The following is a 21500-nucleotide window of genomic DNA, read 5'->3' as shown; positions in this document are numbered from 1 at the left end:
CTAGTTGGGCCTGAAATAGCAGCTCAAGAGTTGGGGAGGAAGACAGTAAGGAGACAGTCAACCACAATATGACCACAGTCCTTTCTCCAAAGGTGACCAGCTGCCAACCATGGGTGAGGGCCAGAGGAAGGGGGCAGAAGTCTCACCTTTAATATAAGATTGATGTGATGATTAATATCTTGGACTGGACAGTTTTAATTTCTCACTTGAGACTGGGTTTATGACTTAAAGTAACAACAGGTTTGACTTCTACTTTAAGAGTGAGCAGAAAAGTCATGAATCCTGTCCAAATTTTCAACCAGGGGTAGGGGAAGGTTAACTTCACTGAACATATTTTATAGGGACTATAGGGTCACTATAAGTTTGAATCAACTTGACAGCAATGGGTTTGGTTTTTTCTTTTAATAGGTCCCTGTTATGATCACAAATTATGGATAACATTGTGAAGAATGGGAGTTCCAGAACACTTAATTGTACTCATGTGGAACCTGTTAATAGACCAAGAGGCAGCTATTTCAACAGAACAAGGAGATACATCATGGTCTAAAGTCAGGAAAGTTATGTGTCAGAGTTGTGTCCTTTCACCACACTTATTTAATCTGTATGCTGAGCAAATAATCTGAGAAACTGGACTATGTGAAGAAGAATGCTGCATCAGGATTGGAGAAAGACTCATTAACAACCTGTGATATACAGATGGTACACCCTTGCTTGCTGAAAGTGAAGAGGACTTGAAGCACTTACTGATGAAGATCAAAGACTACAGCCTGCAGTATGGATTACATCTCAACATAAAGAAAACAAAAATCCTCACAACTGGACCAATAAGCAACATCACGATAAACAGAGGAAATATTGAAGTTGTTAAGGATTTCATTCTACTTGGATCCACAAACAATGCCCATGAAGCAGCAGTCAAGAAATCAAATGACATATTGCACTGGGCAAATCTGCTCCAAAAGACCTCCTTGAAATGTTAAAAAGCAAAGATGTCACCTTGAGGATTAAGGTACACCTGACCCAAGCCGTACAGCAGTGGGTTGGGACCCAAGCCGTGGTATTTTCAATCACTGCGTAGGCAGGTGAAAGCTGGACAATGAATAAAGAAGGCCAAAGAAGAATTGATGCATTTGAAATATGGTGTTGGTGGAGAATACTGAATATACCATGGACTGCCAGAAGAACGAACAAATCTGTCTTGGAAGAAGTATAGCCAGAATGCTCCTCAGAAGTGAGGATGTCAGGACTTCGTCTCACATTCTTTGGATATGTTATCAGAAGGGACCAGTCCCTGGGGAAGGACATCACGCTTGGTAAAGTAGAAGGTCAGGGAAAAAGAGGAAGACCCTCAATGAGATGGATGGACACAGTGACTGCAACAAGGGGTTTAAACATAGCAATGATTTTGAGGATGGCGCAAGACCGGGCAGTGTTTGATTCTGTGTTGTACACAGCTGTTGCTATGAGTTGGAACTGACTTGATGGCACCTAACAACAACAACATAGGTCCCCAGATGGCGCACATGGTTTGCTGTCTACTATTAACCTAAAAGTTGGCAGTTCAAACTCATCCAGCAGTACTGTGGAAGAAAGCCCTGGCAATCTACTTCTGTTCAGGTTAAGGCCAAGAAAACCCTATGGAGCAGTTCTACTCTGTAACACATGCGGTTGCCATGAGTTGGAATGGACTCAATGGCAAAAGTTTTTTTTTTTTTAAATGGCAAACGGTTAAGTTTTAAGCTAGAAATTGTGTTTGTTCAATGTACCAATTACTTCTCAAAGGGAGGCAATTCAAGAGTCATGGAACTGGTTCTTGGACATTTCTTACATAAATTACACACGTGAGGGTTTACTTATACTCACTTTGATAGCTAATGTTCACCATATTGATACCTCAATTAAAACAGTGACTCACTTAAATCCTGGTATATATTAATTATTGTTTATTCTACCATGTATATAAATCAGAATCTATAGATGTGGGTGGAAATACTTATGAGAAAACTTAATACTGATCAGATGAAAGCCTTCCTATGACTCGGCTTCTTACCTTCACTAAAAGGTCTTTGGCTTCCTTCTCAAGCCATCTTGGGTAGAAGGGATTGTCCATGCGGATGGAGTGGAACAGCTCTTCTTCATCTTGCCCATGGAAAGGTGACTGGCCAATGAGCATCTCATACAGGAGAACACCAAAGGACCACCAGTCAACAGAATGGTTGTATTTCTGACCCAGCAAGATCTGTGTGACCAAAGGCAGAGACGTCATTCATATAAACGAGGTTGAGGAGTGAAAACGGTTCATGGACTTGTTGAGGTCACTCAGTAAGTTAATTGGTGGTGATGACAATATGTGGTTTTAACAAAGATCACACTGAAAACTGTTTCTTTTGACAAAGTAACTACTGAAAAGAAAATGAGTGGACAATGTCAAAACTGAGTCAACATTTTTGAGTTCCAGTTACCACCTCCCCTCTAACCGAACTGGCTTAACTGTGCTGTTAGCCTTCACTTTCCCACCTCTGACGTGAGGACTTGGGTGGCAGGTATTGGACCTGAGGAATCTGGCATGTATCATATTTCTCCAGGGCCTCTGATGTGGGTATCTAAACAAAAACAACCAAAAAAACCTGTTGCCTTTTGAGTCAATTCTGACTCATGGAGACCTCCTGTGTGTCAGAGTAGAACTGTGCTCCATAGGTCTTTGATAGCTGATTTTTCAGAAGCAGACCCCAGGCCTTTCTTCCAAGGCACCTCTGGGTGGACTTGAATCTCTAACCTTTGGGTTGGCAGCTGAGCACGCTAACCATTTGCACCACCCAGGGACTCCATCTCAACCAAGCCATGTGTTACACTGCCTTCTACTGTCCCGAATCTTGACAAGCAGTTTCTTTACGCAATCAAGCATTCAGCGTGACCATATGACCAAGTGCCTTTCTTAAAGCCGAAACTGTTCATGGTAATTTGAATTAGGAGTCATAATTGCAGTCCCCATCATAAGTTACGGGGAAGAAGTCAAATTTTGTGAAAATGCCGAGACAGTGCCTAGGACAGCAAGCTGTTCAAATCCAGAAATCAGAGATCTCTGATAGCTACATGTGCTTGACAGCAGGGTTCTGAGTAGAACTGGTCTGGTCTATCCACCCAGGAAAAACCAAAAACCCATTGCCATCGAGTTGATTTTGACTCATAGTAATCCTACAGGACAGAGTAGAACTGCCCCATAGGGTTTCCAAGGAGCGGCTGGTGCATTTGAACTGCGGGCCTTTTGGTTAGCAGCCAAATGCTTCACCACTATGCCATCAGGGAGGTGGATTTAAAGTCTGAAATCCCATCCAATTTTTTACAAGCTTTTAAATGTTTTTGCCAATCCGCTTTCCTGTGGTATCATTCCAACAAACCATGCTGTGACGTTCTCTAAAACAGTACATAGTAGGTGTACATAACAGTTTGTTAAGTGGAGAAAAAAAAAAAAAATCCTTGCCAATTCATGACCGCCGCTTCCAGGATGGGGTGAGAGACAGCTGCTTCATCAACCCAAACAAAATGGAAGAAAGACCATAACAATGAAGCACTAAAATTAAAAACTACGACTGGGGTCCTCTCAGGTCAGCCATCCTTCTCTCTACCCTGTAATTTGTTCCAGGTTTAGCTCAGCGCACTCATGTGAGTACACACATATAAACACACAGAGGTCACTCAGCGATTGCTGTTGTTAGGTGCCATTGGATCAATTTCTGACTCATGGTGACCCCAAATGACAGAGTAGAACTGCCTTATAGGATTTTCCTGGCTGTCATCTTTACAGGAGCAGATCTCCAGGTCTTTCCCCTGCAGAGCCGCTGGGTGGGTTCGGACCACCAACCTTTCTGTGAATGGTCGAGCACTTTAACCATTGTGCCACCAGGGCTCCTACTTGGCTTTTAGAGATACTCAGTTGAAACGAAAATTTCTTAAATGGGCCTTTGGAATGAATGGCAGAGTTGTAGCATCAATGGCCTTAGCAGAGAAAATGGAATGACAGCAGTAGACATTCCAGTGTTTTCTAGGAAAGCTGCATTCCGGGCCAGCGCATATTCTGATCAGCAGAATAAAGCGCACAGTAGCTATCCCTGACCCAATGGGTCACCCTTGAGCCTGCCCCTGGGAAACAGGATTAGCACAGAGTACGGCTCAGGAATATTGTGAAAGTGTCTATATCACAAGACTTGCTAAATGGACAGACAGATGGGGGGGGCGGAGGGGGGAAGGAGACAGTTTTTATGGCTATATAAAATGCTGTAGGTTCTAATTTCTAGCTTATTCAATTACTGTATAGTTTTGGAAGATTCCTTAACCCCTCTAAGTATCATTTATAAAAAGTGGTAATAACATCAGGCCAGGTTACTACTGGAGCCCTGGTGGTGCAGTGGTTAAGAATTCAGCTGCTCACCAAAAGGCCAGCAGTTCAAATCCACCAGTCGCTCCTTGGAGACCCGATGGGGCAGTTCTGCTCTGTGCTATAGGGTCGCTGTGAGTCCGAATTGGCTAGATGGCAAAGGGTGTGGTTTTTCTTTCTTGCTTTAGCTTACTACTGGACTGTTGTGTGGAGCTAATGAAAAGTAGAAAAGACAAAGTGCTTTTGTAAACTCTAAATTACTATATGTGTTATGTTAAATATGCATTTTTTTTCATGAACTTTTACCCATTTGTGAAAATAAAGACCTAGTTGCCAAGAGAATTCAGGTGCAGGATATCTGCCACTGATTTCCAGTATAAAATGCTATACACTAGCCTTATGCTAGGCTTCATCCTAAGGAGTAATCTAAAAGCAGACCCAGGGAGAATGATAAAGAAAATGAAGATGCACACAATTACATGCAGTCTTACTCAAACTTGACTGAAGCGGAGCCAGATTCACATGTAATTCCTAAAATTTGCCACAAGGGGGAGGCCAACAGAACCAGAATTGCTCCGAGCATCATGTCTTTGTAAACAACTTCATTTTGATAGGACAAATGAAAAGAAATTTGGATAGGAGACAGCTGGGGTTGAAATTAAGTCTTCCAGGCTAGGTGATGCTAATAAAAAATTTCCATCTTAAGTTAGGAGGAAGATTAAAAATGCAAATTCACACTCAAAACCCACCGATAGAATACAATGGCTGCTTCATGAGAACTGAGATGTGTTAGGTGTTTTTTTCACACACTGTATCTTTTATTTGACTCCCGCTTGAGGCAGGTACTGTTATCCCTATTTTACAGAGGATGGTAATTGGACTGAAGGAAGTTAAATGCCTTATTTAAGGACTACGAGCTGGAATCGACTAGATGGCAACAGGTGTGGGTTTTTTTTTTTTGATTCGGGGCCCTGGTGGTGCAATAGTTCAGTGCTTGCTAACTGAAAGGCTGGTAGTTCAGAAGCCATCAGCCACTCTGTGGAGGATAAGGCCTGAGGATCTGTTCCCGCAAAGATTGCAGCCTAGGAAACCCTGTGCGGCAGCTCTACTCTGTCCAATAGGGTCGCTGTGAGTCAGAGTCCACTTCAAAACACACAACGAGAACAGTTAATAAATTAAAGCTATGTCTGGACCCTGGTCTTTTGGGATTTTACTACATAATGCTCCTTTCCTTATATAATGTTGTCTCCTGGTTTTAAACTCAACCTAACGTGATCATGCTTGTACTATCCTACATTTCTGGAGAAATTGTGGTAGAGATGCACTAGGCAGGGGTCGCCCCCTTTTCTATTTGAGCCCCTGGTGCCTTGCCTTGTTCTGGCCTCCTCTTTTGTTCTGTTCCTTTCCCGCTCCCACTTTTTACCCAAAGAATCCTGAGGCACTGCTCTGAACGCACACCCGTAACATGAGAAGCCAGGACAAAATACTAGTAATGATTCTACCCAAACCACAGGCTTTCTCCCTTGCAGTGAGGTACATCATCTCCAATTCTATCTGCTTCTTGGAGCAAGGGTGGTGGAAATGGTTAAGTGCTTAGCTACTAACCAAAAGGCTGGAGGGTTGAGTCTACGCAGAGGCACCTCAGAAGAAAGGCCAGGCAGTCTACTTCTGAAAAATCAGCCCCTGAAAACCCAGTGGTTCTACTCTGAAACACATGGGGTCACAAGTGGCTCAACGGGAACCAGTAACTGGTAAGTTGTTGTTAAGGTTCAGAGGAAGGAGAGCACTCTTCTAGTTTTTGTTCTGGAGGCTGAGAGAGAGTAATGGGCATATGAGTGACAGAAAGGGAAAGCTTCATGAAGTAGGTGGCATGTGAGCGGAGCCTTGGAAAACTGATAGAATTCTGAGGGGTAGAGAAGGTGGAGGCTAGACAGGATTACTGTCTGAAAGAGGCCAAGTGGTGGGGCATTCAGCACACGTTTAGAGATAGACATTTAGAGTGCATGCTTTATTTGAGAACCATCTGGTGGTGCCTGCTCTGAGCTGTAGGGGAGGAGACTGGATACAAGGTAGGTCAAGGTCCTTTGTCACGAGAAACACAGTTTATTGGCAAAGTGGATGCACACGTGCTATGGTAGCACAAAGGAGGAAGCAATAGATTATTCTTAAGAAGCCAGATGTCACCTTGAAGCAAAGATGTCACCTTGAAGACTAAGGTACGCCTGACCCAAGCCATGGTATTTTCAATTGCATCATATGCATGTGAAAGCTGGACAATGAATAGAGAAGACTGAAAAAGAATTGACGCCTTTGAATTGTGGTGTTGGCGAAGAATATTGAATATACCATGGACTGCCAAAAGAACGAAGAAATCCATCTTGGAAGAAGTACAACCAGAATGCTCCTTAGAGGCAAGGGTGGCAATACTTCATCTTACATACTTTGGACATGTTGTCAGGAGGGATCAGAGTCTGGAGGAGGACATCATCCTTGGCAAAGTACAGGGTCAGCAGAAAAGAGGGAGACTCTTAACAAGGTGGATTGACACAGTGGCTACAACAATGGGCTCAAGCTTAACAACAATTGTGAGGACGGTGCCGGACTGGGCAGTGTTTTGTTCTGTTGTGCATAGGGTCACTATGAGTTGGAACCGACTTCATGGCACCTAACAACAGAAACAAGAAAAAGAAGCCAGAGACATCTTCAGAGAGAAGACAGCTTTGGAGGTGGGACTATCACAAATCAAGAGAACAGGATGAGAGATGGCAGAGAAGGATATAGTATGGCAAGGCCAGGGAAGGTTAATAATATGACCAGAACACAGAGTGTGTGGTTAAGGAACATGAAAGATGAAGGTAAAACGGGAGGCTAGGGGTATATTATTAAGGACCTATATTCAGGATTTTGGATTCTATCTAGCAGATAATGGGGACTTCTTGAAGATTTTACAGCATCAACAGGTTTGTATATTAGAAAGGTAAATCCGTGACAGGTTTGTGTATTAGGAAGGTAAATCTGGTGATTTGGTGGAGCTGTGGCTTTCAGAGTGGTACATGCACCGCGGGAGTGAACCAGATGATCTAATGAGATGTGGGGAGAAAACACTAGGACCTACATTTATATTAATTTTTTAAAAATCTAAAATGGAAAGTCTTTAGGCTTATACAGGCTGACACAGATACCCTTATTTACAAATTTAAAGAGTAAAGGCGGTGTCCTCAGGGAAGAATGGGAAGCCTTGTCTCAGAAGGAGCACGGTGGTGACTTGACTAATTGATTGGTTTTCAGTGTATGTTTATGTTGTGCACCCAATTAAATGATCGATGGGTTCTATTTTAACTAATTTTCACAAAATAGGCAAGCAGTTTAAGCTATCTGCAAAGAGGCTTGGACTGAAGCTAATACTAAATAATGCAAACATAAGCAGAACATAAGAAAATGGTCCAGCTGACACACCTCTCACTCCTAGTACAAGCTCTTTATCAGTCATATGATGAGGCTAAAAACAATGATGATATCATTAGCTCTGGCAAGAAGTTGGCTAAAAAAAAATTGAATGTATCAAAAATATTATTTTGAATTATGGATTAAAATTTTGTTTTTTTACTGTCAACAAAAAACCTTGCCTTGAGTGCATATTATATAATTATATAATTCTGTATTATATTGTATCTTTGTGAGGTATCTTTTCTAGCTATGACAGCCATTAAAACCAAGAACTGAAATAAACTAAACTTATCAGACCTCTGGATCACAGAATCATAAAGTATTAAGCCAAGATTTTAAAAAATTATTTAATCGGATTTTAATGGGAGCATATTTTTGTGGTATTGGTAAATACAATAAAATTTAGCTATTTAAAACTATTGTTTATTTCATCTTAAGCTCAACCTGATTATATTTATTTCCGTGTATGTTTTATGACACACAGACTATACTGGTTGATGGTGGTGCAGTGGTTAAGAGCTTGGCTGCTAACCAACAGGTCAGCAGCTCGAATCCACCAGTTGCTCCTTGGAAATCCTATGGGGCAGTTCTACTCTGCCTATAGGGTTGCTGTAAATCAGAATTGACTTGGTGGCAATGGGTTAATGTCTATGATTCATACGTAAATAGATATACATCTATTGGAGATGCTTTTGTGACTGATGAGGGAACATGATCAAAACGTTTGTGAATATGTGAAAAGGATGTATTTGAAGATGGGTGGTGATGGAGAAGAAAGCCAGGTAGAAGGGTGTCACAAGCGTCCCGGACAAAAGATACTGAGGGTCTAGATTAAAGTAGCAGCATTGAGGGTAGGGAAGAATCTGACATTGTTTGGGGATTAAATCAAAGGGTTGCATTGTGAAGGTAGAGAAAGGAATAAAGGGAGATTCTTAATTTATCACAAGTTGGGGGAGACAATAGACATGAGAGGTTGCTGAGATCTAAATATAGAAGGTCTTGGTGTTTGTTGAATTTGGGTGAAAACTTGAATAATTCCTGGTTTTCTGGTGAGGCAACTGGATGGATGGATGGAATTTTAATTCACCAAGAAAGGGGAAAAGGAGGGGAAGCAAGTTCCACAAGGAAAATGAGTTTTGGGCCTGTTATACTGGAGGAGCCCGTGGAATCTAGTTGGAGATCTCAAGGAGAAAAGTGGTCATAGGGGTTTGATGCAAGAGGAAGAAGTCTGGGCTGGGCATGCTGATTTTGGAGTTTGTTTAGGTGGCAGTTAAATCCATAGGCAAGTTGCTTCCGGAGAACGTACAGAAAGAACAGAGGACCAAGAATGGAATCACATGAGACAAGTAAGCTGGAAGAAAAAGAGACTGAGGTTGCAGATAGAAAAGCAAGTCACTGAAGCTAAATTCTGGAGGAGGCAGAATCAAGAAGACAGGCTTGCCAAGAAGAGGATACGGCATAAGGCATTTGTAGGCAGGAATGAATGAGGAAAGCAAGGTAAACATACTGAGACATTTCAAGGTGGAGAGGTTAAGAATTGAGACCGCTCACATGAGGTGACATCTGTTGAGAATGACAGGGATGGTGGTTTGGGTGGAGTGAATATATTTTAGAATTTTTGCTAAGAGGAATTCAATAGTTGGATTGAATTTCCGCTCTGAGGTCTTCTTCACTTGTATCTTAATTAGCTTTGGCTTTACTTCAAACTGGAAATGGTTTTAATCCATCAATACCTGTATTTGTGCTAACCTAAATAAAGCATAGATCTCTAATATCACAAAGTTATTAAATCAATGAGCCGAGCTCTGTGAGCTCAACAATTCCTTGAAAGTTAAAGGCCATAATTTCTTGTTGAACAGAGGCCAACCTTGCATTTGAACAAGGTTAAATAAAAATTAAATACCATGTAATTATAGGGCAAAGCTGCATATTTCTTAGATTTGGCCTGCCACAAGTACTTTGGTAATGATAGGAATTTGCTGCTAAGTTTGTTTTACCCAGGAAATCAGAGATCTATCATTATGCTTATCACACAATGAATGAACATCATTCATTCACTCATTCATTCATCCATCCATCCAAAAGGTATTTATTAGCATCTCAGTGTGCTAAGTCTTCACTAAGTCCTTGGATATAAAAGTGAATAAGATTATGTAATCCTATACATGCCATAAAATGGCAAAGAACTATACACACACCTTGCATCAACGTTAGTTTCCTGGTTTTGATACTGTATCATAGTTATGTAAGAAGTAATCATTCGGGGAACTGGGTAAAGGGTGGATATGGGATGTTTCTGTATTATCTTTCCAAATTCCTACGAATCTATAATTATTTCAAGACACAAATTAAAAAAAAAGGCAAGAAACAGTCCCTGACTTTAAAGCTATGAAGTAATGCTGTTGTTGTTAGTTGCCCTTGAACTCTGGCTCAGAGCGACTCCATGTAGACAGAGTGGAGATGCCCCAAAGGATTTTCAAGGCTGTGACCTTTCAGAAGCAGATCGCCAGGCTTGTCTTCCGAGGTGCCTCTAGGTGGATTTGAATCGCCAACCTGCCTGGCTGGCTGTCCAGAGCTTAATACTTTTCAACTCCCAGGGACTCCTCTGTCAAGTAGTGCAGGGAGATTCAAAGATAAAGAAGCAATTAAGATAACTGTTACGGTATGAGAAGGACTAAGTGGTAGACGACCGCCTAATCTCCCTGGCGTCGGCAGCTGGGGGAGGATTCCATAAAAAAGGGAGTATGTAGGGTTAGTCGGATTGATGGATGCCCTCTGAACAAATGCTGTTTTTCTGGCTGCTCAGAATAAAGACAGCAATGTCTTATTTTACGTTTTTGGTGGGGGTGGGGGCAATGGTTAAGATCTCATATATTATCCCATTGAATGCTTGCAATAATATTGTGAGGTAAGTATTCTCCCCATTTTACAGAAAAGTGAAGCTCAGTGAGACTTTGGCCATCTATGTTCACGCAGGGGCAGCTTGGAATCTTCAGGTTTTCTGATCCTAAAATTAAGCGACTTGACTTAACTCTGGCGGGTACTGGTGAGAGTATCCAGTTTCCACCTGGTTCTTCACCAGTTTTTCATTCTAGTTGACTTTCAGGCTGGGGTGAGAGGAGTCATGACTGAAAGGTAATGCTGGACTATTCAAGCCTTGGAGAGGTGTTGCAATTTGTGTGAGTACCAACCTCTATAAAGTAAGAATGACAACACTTATGTGGGACTGTATTTATGAAATGCTCAGGAAAACAAATATAAATTCTGAGCCCAAACAGTTAAAATCTTGCCATTTTAAGAGGAGGAAGAAACAGTAGTGCTCGGCCCAGGGTTGGGTTTAGGCGGGGAAGGGGCCAGTTGCAGGCCTTCCTGGTAGGTATCCCTACCTCCGGGGCGATGTAGTCAGGAGTTCCGCAGAAAGTGTTTGTCCTCGCATCTCCTAACATGTTCTCCTTGCACATCCCAAAGTCTGCTATTTTGATATGTCCGTCTTTGTCTAACAGGATATTATCCAGCTTCAGGTCCCTGGAAAATAAAAGCAAAGCAAAATGTCACTTTAATGAATACCAAACCCATTGCCATTGAGTAGATTCCAACTCATAGTGATCCTACAGAACAGAGTAGAACTGCTCCATAGGATTTCCAAGGAGTGGCTGATGGATTTGAACGGCTGACTTAACCACTGTGCCACCACTGGGCCACCAGGGCCCTTTATGAATGCAATCTTGTTAAAATAAAATGACCACAATGAGGGATGTAGCAGAGCTCCAGCCTGACAGCCTTCCAAACCCTGCTCCTCGTCTACAGCTTTGCTCAGTGTGCCCACTGCTTTGCTTGTTAACTTCGTCTTTACTCCTTGGCTAGTATCTCATGTTTGGGGTTTTCTCAACAGCTCTTCCTGCCTCTATTCAGCCTTTCCAGGGTTTGACTCAGACACATGTTTGTACCTTCCATGTACAGCACAGCACTGAGCACATCCTTGGAGCTTAAGTCATATTTCTTGAATGGTTGATTGAGTAGTGGGTGAGAAAGCACATAAAGGTTAATGTATAATCTCTTCTGATGTAACATTAATTTTAAGAGAGGTCTCAAGAAACAGTGTCTAGATATAAAGAAACTGCTAATGATGAAATGACATCAGGGGCTGGTAGGTGGTGAAGTGTTTGCTATAGGGTGGTACCTAATACCGCACAACATATACAGTTAGCCACTTGCCAAAAGGTTGGAGTACAGATGAAGCTAAGTCTTCAAAAGAATGGCTGGCGGCCACTAGTTCCTCTTTCTGTCTTACTAAGGAGCACAGTTCAAGAGAAGGTTGACATGAGCACAAATCTGAGACTCTTTATCCCAGCACTTTCCTGGGGGTAAAGGTGAGGGAGAAAAGGCCTAGAAATTATACTTACTTCTGTTTTTTTCTGTTTAATATTGCAATAATATCGTGAGGTAAGTATTCTCCCCATTTTACAGAAAAGTGAGGCTCAGTTTCTTCATGAATAAATTATCTGTACTGTACCTAATTCCAAGACCAACTGAGGAAGGCTTTCCTAACTAGCATAAAGGATAATTCTATAGTGTAATTCTAAATAAAATGTGCGAATACATACAATGGAATATTACTCAGCCATAAACAGAAATGAAGTCCTGGTACATGCTACAACATGGATGAAACTTGAAATGTTATGCTGAATGAAATAAATCAGCCACAAAGGGACAATTATTGCAGGATCCCTCTGACATGTTATATCTAGGATGTGCAAGTGTATAGAGACCAAAGTTTATTAATGGCTACTCCCATTGAAAACCCATTGCTGTTGAACTGATTCCGACTCATAGCAACCCTATAGGACAGAGTAGAACTGCCCCATAGAGTTTCCAAGGAGCGCCTGGTAGACTTGAACTGCTGACCTTTTGGTTAGCAGCCATAGCACTTAACCACTATGCTACCAGGGTTTCCTAATGGCTAATAGTAATGGCTACTAGCAGGGGCTTATCTATGAAAAACAGCGACTATGGCAATTAGTTTTAAATTGCTGAAGGATCTCTCACGGCTGGCAACGGAAACTTCGATAGCCAATAGAAACTGCTCATTAGCGCCCCTCCTCAAGCAGTGCCCAGGACACACGCCCTACCTGCCATGCCTTAGTTACGCCTCTGGTTACTAGGAGTAGAGGATGGGGGGTGGGATGAGGAACTCAGTGTTTAGGGGACACTGGGCTTCTGTTAAGGGTGATGCAAAAATTTACAAAAAGATGTTAATGGTTGAACAACATGATAAATATAACTTATGTTACTGAATTGTACATGTAAAGAATGTTGAAAAGGCAAATGATTTGTTACATAGATATTTCCCACAATAAAAGTTTTTTGGTTTTTTTATTAAAGAATAATTCTAGAACCAGAGTCTACCTGATGCCAGAACAACAGGTGAATAGATTCCTCTCCTTGGGGAACAGGTACTCTATTCCATTTCTAGATAAATGTAACTGAAAATCATTTATTGTTTGTTTGTTTTTTTTTTTTTGACAAGATTTAAAATAAATGAGCCAAGTTATGCTTCCCCATAATTTTACCTACTGGTTGAAGGATGCTTTCTATTATTACAGATGATACCCTGAATATCTGAAAAGTGACATCAGATTTTTCTTGTCTTTACTTTGTTCTTCATTTGACATAGTTTCATTCCCTTCAACATTCCAGTCACTACCTTTCAAATATCTCACATTTGTCAATTTTCATCTTAAACTGTGGTGCTCAGAATGGAACCCACGTCCTCTAGATACACAATCTGATTGGTGCAGCACATGGTGGTGCTGTTAGCTTCCGAGTCTCCTGCCTTTTACTACTGTGGACAAAGATGGTATTTCACTAGCTGTTTCAGTAGCTCCATCACAATACAGGTTGATATTGAGCTTCTTGTAAACTAAAACCTCCCGGTGCTTTAAAAAAAAAAAAAAAACGCACTAACTTCCATTTTACCACTTTCTTCTCATCTTGTACCTGTGAAATTGATTTTTTAAAGATAATACAGGTGCCACAGTTGACATCAATTTCTTTGAAATTTTATTTTATTGATTTTAGTCAATGGACTCCTAGGAATTCTAGTTTGTCGTCCAATATTCAGCTTTCTCTCCCTTTATGTTATCTGTCCATGAATATCTGAACTTTCTGAAATCTACTCTCTTCAAATCTAGGTTATATGGTTGGTGATGGCTACCACGGCCTTTGTTAGCTTCTAAGATGACTTGGTGTGGAGTAGGAATAACTATTGCTTTCACTCCATACTAAACTTCTTCTTAGAGAGTCTTCTCAGGCTCCCTTCTCAAAGATTCTGTTTCCAAAGGGCCTGGTGAGTAACCAGGTGCCCTTGACCTCAGGCGACTAGACCAGAAGTGGATGCCTGGCTCAAGCCATATCATTCGTTTTTTCTCCTTTTCTCATGATATGGGGACAGTAATCTGTCATGGAGCCCCAGTGGTGCAGTGGTTAAGAGCTTGGTTGCTAACCAAAAGGTTGACAGTTCAAATCCACCAGCCACTCCTTGGAAACTCTATGGGGCAGTATACTCTGTCCTATAGGGTTGCTATGAGTCAGAACCCACTTGACGGCACCTAACAACAACAACAATCTTAGTTAGATGCCTGAACTGAGAAGATACCTAGGGCTGCTTGTGGCTTGTCCCTTAGCATGTCCTTGGAGAAGGAGAGAAAACTAGCTTGTTAAAGGAGAGAAAAATGAAGCGGCTATGCCAAAAGCAGCAGTAAGAGAACTTGTAAACCCAAAGAGGGCCAAAGAGACACGAGTAAAGAAAAGCTACCTTTGTTTCTGACGACTCTGCAGTTCTTTCTTTCTTCTTTATTGCGCTTTAGGTGAAAGTTAGAAATCAAGAAAGACTTTCATACAAAAAGTTATACACAACTTGCTAAGTACTCCTAGCTGCTCTCCTCCTAATGAGACAGCACACTCCTCCTCTCCACCCTGTATTCCCGTGTCCATTCAACCAGCTCCTGTCCCCCTTTTCCTTCTCATCTCGCCTCTAGACGGGAGTTGCTCACATAGTCTCATGTGTCTACTTAAGCCAAGAAGCTCACTCATCACCAGTATCATTGTCTATCCTATAGTCCAATCCCTGTCTGGAGAATTGGCTTCAGGAATGGTTCCAATCTTGGGCTAACAGAGGGTCTGGGGACCATGACCTCCAGGGTCCCTCCAGTCTCAGTCAGACCTTTAAGCCTGGTCTTTTGAGAATTTGAGATTTGCATCCCACTGTTCTCCTGCTCCATCAGGGATTCTCTCATGTTCCCTGTCTGGGCAGTGACTGGTGGTAGCCAGGCACCATCTAGTTCTTCTGGTCTCAGGCTGATGGGAGTCTCTGGTTTATGTGGCCCTCTCTGACTCTTGGGCTCATCTTTACCAAATGTCTTTGGTGTTCTTCATTCTCCTTTGCTCCAGGCAGGTTGAGACCAGTTAACGCATCTTAGATGGCTGCTTGCTAGCATTTAACACCCTGGACGCCTCTCACCAAAATGGGATGCAGAACGTTTTCTTGATACATTTTGTTATGTCAATTGACCTAATGTCCCCTGAAACCATGGTCCCCAGACCCCTGTCCCTGCTACTGTGGCCTTTGAATTGCTTGGTTATATTCAGGAAACTTGTTTGCTTTTGGTTTAGTCCAGCTGTGCTGACTTCCTCTGTGTTGTGTGTTGCCCTTCCTTTCACCTAAAGAGTCTGCAGTTTCTTAATGAGGCCTGCTTTGCTTAAGAAAAAGTTTGAGTGGTTTTATATTAAAACCAAAAACCATACTTGTTGCCATTGAGTTGATTTTGACTCATAGAGACCCTACACAACAGAGCAGAACTGCCCCCATAGTGTTTCTGAGGCTGTAATCTTTTTTTTTTTTTTTAATGTTTTTATTGTACTTTAGACGAAGGTTTACAGAACAAACTAGTTTCTCATCAAACAGTCAGTATACACATTGTTCTATGATATTGGTTAACAACCCCACAACATGTCAACTCTCCCTTCTGAAGCCTGGGTTCCCTATTACCAGCTTTCTTGTTCCCTCCTGCCTTTCAGTCCCTGCCCCAGGGCTGGTGCACCGCTTTAGTCTTGTTTTGTTCCATGCGCCTGTTCAGTCTTTGGGGGAAGGGTGAACCTCAGGAGTGACCTCATTACTCAGCTGAAAGGATGTCCAGGGGCCACGCTCTCAGGGTTTCTCCAGTCTGTCAGGCCAGCAAGTCTGGTCTTTCTTTTTGAGTTAGAATTTTGTTCTACATTTTTCTCCAGCTTTGTCCGGGACCCTCTATTGTGAGGCTGTAATCTTTATGGAAGCAGCCTGCCACACCTTTCTCCTCCAGAGCTGTTGGTGGGTTCGAACCACTAACTTTTTGGTTAGCCGCCAAGTGCATAACCACTGTACCACCAGGGCTCCTTAGTTTTATGTTACTTATCATCAAACAGCCCTGATTAAGAAAATATTTATATTCTTCTAAGTTGCCATCATTATTTGTTTTGTCTCTGCTGTTAAACTGCAAGTTTTATGAGAGTGGTACTGTATTGTGATTGTCCCAACAAGAGTATAGCATGTACTGGGCATTCAATATTTATTGAATGAATTTATCACTGCATTTCACCAACCAGTGATTTTCAGTTGCAATTAGGTCCTGAGTAACTAACTGTTCCCCTTCATTGCTTCCTCCACCTCCTGTGAGAGTAAATTAACTACAGAACTCGAGAATGGAATACAGTTCTGCCTTGGTGGAGTGAGACAACAGAAGTCCCCAGAGTTGACATCTTCCAACTGGGCGAGCTCAGTAATCTCCGTTATGAACGCATCACCAGCAGCCTCTGCCTGACAGGAGGCCGGGAGCAGATCTCACATTTGTATCGGTTCTGTTTCTCTCTCATTCAAACTGAAATACTGTTATATACATTCATTATTCGGTCTAGATAGATAGATGGCTGCTGTTGAGTTGACTCCGACTCATGGCAACCTTAGGTACAACAGAACAAAGCACTGCCTGGTCTTGTGTCATCCTCATGATTGCCAGCCAGCATGTCAGAGTTCATCACTGAGGTTACTGTGCCAATCCATCTCACTGAGGGTCTCCCTTGCCCTCACTGGCCCTTTACTTCACCAAATATGATGTTCTCCTCTAGTGATTGATCCCTCCTGATGACATGTCCAAAGCAAGCAAGGTGGACAATGTTCTGTTGGGATCCATAAGGTTTTCACTGGCTAATTTTTGCAAGTGGCTCACCAGGCCTTTCTTCAACTCTGTTTCAGGTTGGAAACTGCTGAAACCTGTCCATCATGGGTTACGCTGCTGGTATTTGAAATACTGGTGGCATATCTTCCAGCATTACAGCAACACAGTATGACAAATTGACAGATGGGTGGTGGCATCAGGTCTGAAGACTTCCAATAGATCTAAATTTTCTCATTAGAGAGCACTAGCCTCCTGCCTCCCTGATCTTCCATTCAAACTAAGTATGCTGTTTCATTTCAACTTATCAATTATATTCCAATAATCCAATTACATGTCATATTTAACTCCTTATTTTAAAATTTCAGGTTCATTTTCTAATCCAACTCCATGTAATACTGATATCATTTTGGGTTTCTGCTCTATGAAACATATTTGCCTCCTCTATAGCCACATATGTATAATTCTAAAAATTTGGTTGAAAGATAGTTTTGGGGTCATCACTAGGGATCCAGACACCCAGATACAGGACTGTAATCAGAGTAATGGAAATAATGTCTAATATTTTCATTGGGTTTCTTGCTTTCACATGCATTTCATCACTTGTTTCTTATAAATAACTCTTTAATCTGGAGTTATTAATATTTTATTCATATTATCCTGATAAAAAACACAAAAGCTCTTATAGGTTAAGGAGCCCTGGCAGTTCAAACCCACTAGAGACTCCACAGGAGAAAGATGGGGCAGTCTGCTTCTGTAAAGATTACAGCCTTGGAAGCCCTGTCCTATAGCGTTGCTATGAGCCAGAACCTACTTGATGGCAACAGGTTTGGTTTTGGTTTGGTTATAGGTTATATAACCAAACACCCCATCAGTGGCTGGGATGCAAACCCAGTCTTTCTTCTCTTTTATATCCCCTTAAACCAACGATAGCAAACTCACCTGGTCTTCTTCATTGAACTGGTCTTGCTAAGATAGCCAGAATTTTCTGTGACAACATGGGTACATTTTACCTGATTCTAATAATGTTCTCTGGGCTTTCTGCTACGAATAACAAGCTTAGTGTCAAATTTTCAAGCTGCTCTCTAAAGTTGGCCAGGTGTGTTTGGGGGTGGGGAGAGAAGGTCACTGAAGATTTGAGAGGTCTAAGTTGGCATAAGAAAGGTGCAGAAAGACTGCCATGCAATGCCAGACCTCCATGAGAGTAAGGAATGAGGGCAGAGAAAGACCAGAAAGGTTCCCTGTAGCCAACTGTAAACACTACAGAACTCAAAGGTCAAGAATATTTTGAGACATGTCAGGCTATTTACTCCTCATACCCACCTCAAAGGACATTAGGACCTGGAAAAGAACTTTCAGAGCCCAAGTCACCTGGTTTGGCTCTGATAAGCACTGTCTGCCCAAAGGAGCAGCACATTTGTGCCTCAAACGTAAAACAAAATTAAGTGGAAACTTTCACTCAATTGCGTGGTCAACAGAAGCAAAGCTTTTCCATTCGGAAGAAGCAGGGTATTGTAGAGGAGTCCTCGACTGGGAGTCAGAAAAACTAGCTTTCAAATCCTAACTAGCTCACTAGCTCAGCCAAGTCATTTCCCTTCTCTGAGCCTCAGACTGCTCATCTGTAAAATGGGTACAATGAAGCCTGCCTTGCTTACCTCACAAGGACCTTGTGAGCATCAAATGAGATAATCCATCTGAAAGCCTTTGTAAGTGGCTTCAAATATATGAGTTACTAATAACATAGTAAGAGCACTAAAATGGGTATAACTTGTTTGTGAGAATAAAGCTACGTTTGGACCTTTATTGGTGTTTATTTATTCTGCAAGTCAGTAACTTGCAAGATTAAGTGATAAAAGGAAGAACTGTGATTTGTAGACACTGACTGCACTGGGGCATGTGGGTTCTGTTCTCTTGAAGTCCCTTCCAGCTCTAATTTCTCTTTCTCTCAAACCTTCCCATCCATCCATCCATCCATCCATCCATCCATCCATCCATCCATCCATCCATCCACCCACCCACCCACCCACCCATCCATCCATCCATCCATCCATCCATCCATCCATCCATCCATCCATCCATCCATCCATCCATCCATCCATCCATCCATCCATCCATCCATCCATCCATCCCACACAATCTTCTGAGTCCTTGAAAAAAAACAAAAAAAGCCCAGTGCCATCAAGCCAATTCCAACTCATAGCTACCATATAGGACAGAGTAGAATTTCCCCATAGTGTTCTCTTGTGGAAGCAGGCTGCCACATCTTTCTCCCTTGGAGTGGCTGGTGGGTTCAAACCACCCACATTTTGGTTAGCAGCTGAGCACTTAACCATTGCACCACCAGGGCTCTCGAGTCCCTCAGTATAGGTAAATCATAGGTATATCGCAGGCATTACAGATATACAAGGAAATAAAACATGGATCCTCCTCAGGTTTTTGAATAACGTTTCTCAATTTCCTGAAAATTAAAAAATAGTATAAAATGCTGTCTTAATTACCTAGAGCTGCTGTAACACAAATACCACAAGTGGGTGGCTTTAAAGAACAGAGATTTATTTTCCTGCAGTTCTGGAGGCTCAAAGCCCAAATCAGTGTCTCAGCCATGTCATTCCCTTCCTTGTTCTCTTCTTATGGGTCAGAAGGGATTAGGCTGAGAACAAACCCTACACTGGTATGGCCTCATTAACATAACAAAGAAAAACCCATTTCCAAACAGGATTCTATCCACAGGTATACCAAAAAACCAAACCCATTGCCGTTGAGTCAATTCTGACTCATAGCGACCCTATGGGACAGAGTAGAACCTTACCCCATATGGTTTCCAAGGAGTGCCTGGTGGACTTGAACTGCCAACCTTTTGGTTAGCAGCCATAGCTCTTAACCACTATGCCACCAAGCTTTCCTCCACAGGTATAGGGGTTAGGGTTTCAACACATATTTTGGGGGGGCCACAATTCAATTTATAACAAACAGCTTCTTAAGCTATTATACTTTAGATAGACTCCCCCGCCCCCCCCCCCCAAAACCATATCCAAAGTCCCTGCTGTTCCAGAAAACGGCCTTCCCAAAACTCCCTTCAGTCTTTAGTTCTCTGCCTCTAAACTGGGCAGGCCTCATCTGGCTGTACCCTCTGAAATGGAGGGGTCTTCCCTAAGTGAATTTCCCAGATAATGGCAGCTTTCTCTTCAAACACTAAAGCTTAAATATTAACCATCTCTGATGGAATGCTTTCTGAGCTGTGTTATGCACGGTCTGGCTGTCTTAAATGACCGCTGTGGAACATAATTTACCCTTTATTGATGACCCCAGGTCATTATTACGAACATCTGCCACAAAAGAGCACGCAATCCCGTTCTCCCGGAGCCTTTTGGTTGCTTCGTATCTTCCCCTTATGTCAGGTTGTGAGCTGTCACTTCTCATTGCAGTGGCTGCGCTGGCTTCCGGAAGCTCTGCCAGCCCATTTCTGTTTCTTTTTTTTTTATCCCTCATCTGCAGTGAGCTGGAAACCAGACAACTAAGCTTTTAAAGACGTGTATTTTTTTTTATGTTAAATACGTGTCAACAGTGTTTTGAGAAAAGAAGTAAGGGGACTGAAGTATAAGAGCTTTCATCGAAGGGCTCTGACTGAACGACCTGATACGAGATTGTACAACAGAGAATTCTGGACAGACGTCCGCTCATGAGAGTATGCGCATGGTGTTCCGTGCGCTTCTGCGAGATGTAGGACCACAGGTTTCCAAAAGTGTGTCTGAGTGCTTTAGAAGAAGCTCCTGTTATAGGCTAATTGTGTCCCCCCGCCCCAAAATAATGTGTTGACTTTCTGGTCCTTGTGCTGTGGATATGATCCTCTCTGAATATAGGGTTTTACTTTTTTTGTTATATTAATGAGGCCATACCAGTAGAGGATGGATCCTAAATCTAATCACTTCTAAGTTATAAAAACGCAGAATATACACACACACACACACACACACACGCACGCACGGGAAGACAGGTGCCCTGTGGGGACTGTGGACCAGCCAAGGAACCAAGGAATGGCTGGGCCTACCGACAAAGAAGGAATGGACATGGCTGAAACCCTAATCTGGACTTTTCATCTCCACAACTGTGAGAAAGTCAGTTTCTGTTCTTTAAAGCCCCCCACTTGTGATATTTCTGTTACAGCAGTACTAGGAGACTAAGACACCCTCTCCCTGCCTTGCCAAGAGAAAATTTCACCAACATTTCTAGGTGGCCCAAAGCAAATACAAATAACAACAAGAATTATCAAGTGGAAAAAAGTAAAGGAAGAGAGAGTAAGCAACAATAATATATTAAAGAGAAAGCAGAATAATGGAAGGAAGTGAGAATGGGGCAGTGAAAGGGGGAACAAAAGTAAGGGGCAGAGCAAGGGACAAGTAAGATTAGAACCTAACTGCTTTTGAGACTGGAATTTCTTACTTGGTTCTTATTAAATCATTACCCATGTTATT

General features: G+C 42.1%; 1 protein-coding gene across 5 annotated transcripts in view; it reads right to left on the bottom strand.

Annotated features, from left to right (window-relative positions):
• Positions 1–21500, bottom strand: part of PRKCQ (protein kinase C theta) — a 181321-nt gene that overhangs the window by 11472 nt on the left and 148349 nt on the right. For all 5 annotated transcript variants that reach the window (XM_049882028.1, XM_049882025.1, XM_049882027.1 and 2 more), the window contains 2 exons: positions 11209–11347; positions 2051–2239 (listed from right to left, as the gene is read on the bottom strand). In XM_049882028.1, coding sequence (XP_049737985.1) covers positions 2051–2239; positions 11209–11347 — 328 coding nt within the window. The remainder of the gene's footprint in view (positions 1–2050; positions 2240–11208; positions 11348–21500) is intronic.

The sequence above is a fragment of the Elephas maximus genome, chromosome 4 (genome assembly GCF_024166365.1).
Source record: "Elephas maximus indicus isolate mEleMax1 chromosome 4, mEleMax1 primary haplotype, whole genome shotgun sequence".
NCBI classification, from domain to species: Eukaryota; Metazoa; Chordata; class Mammalia; order Proboscidea; family Elephantidae; genus Elephas; species Elephas maximus.
The sequence above is the reverse complement of the archived record's forward strand: the minus strand, read 5'-3'. Positions and strand labels throughout refer to the sequence as shown.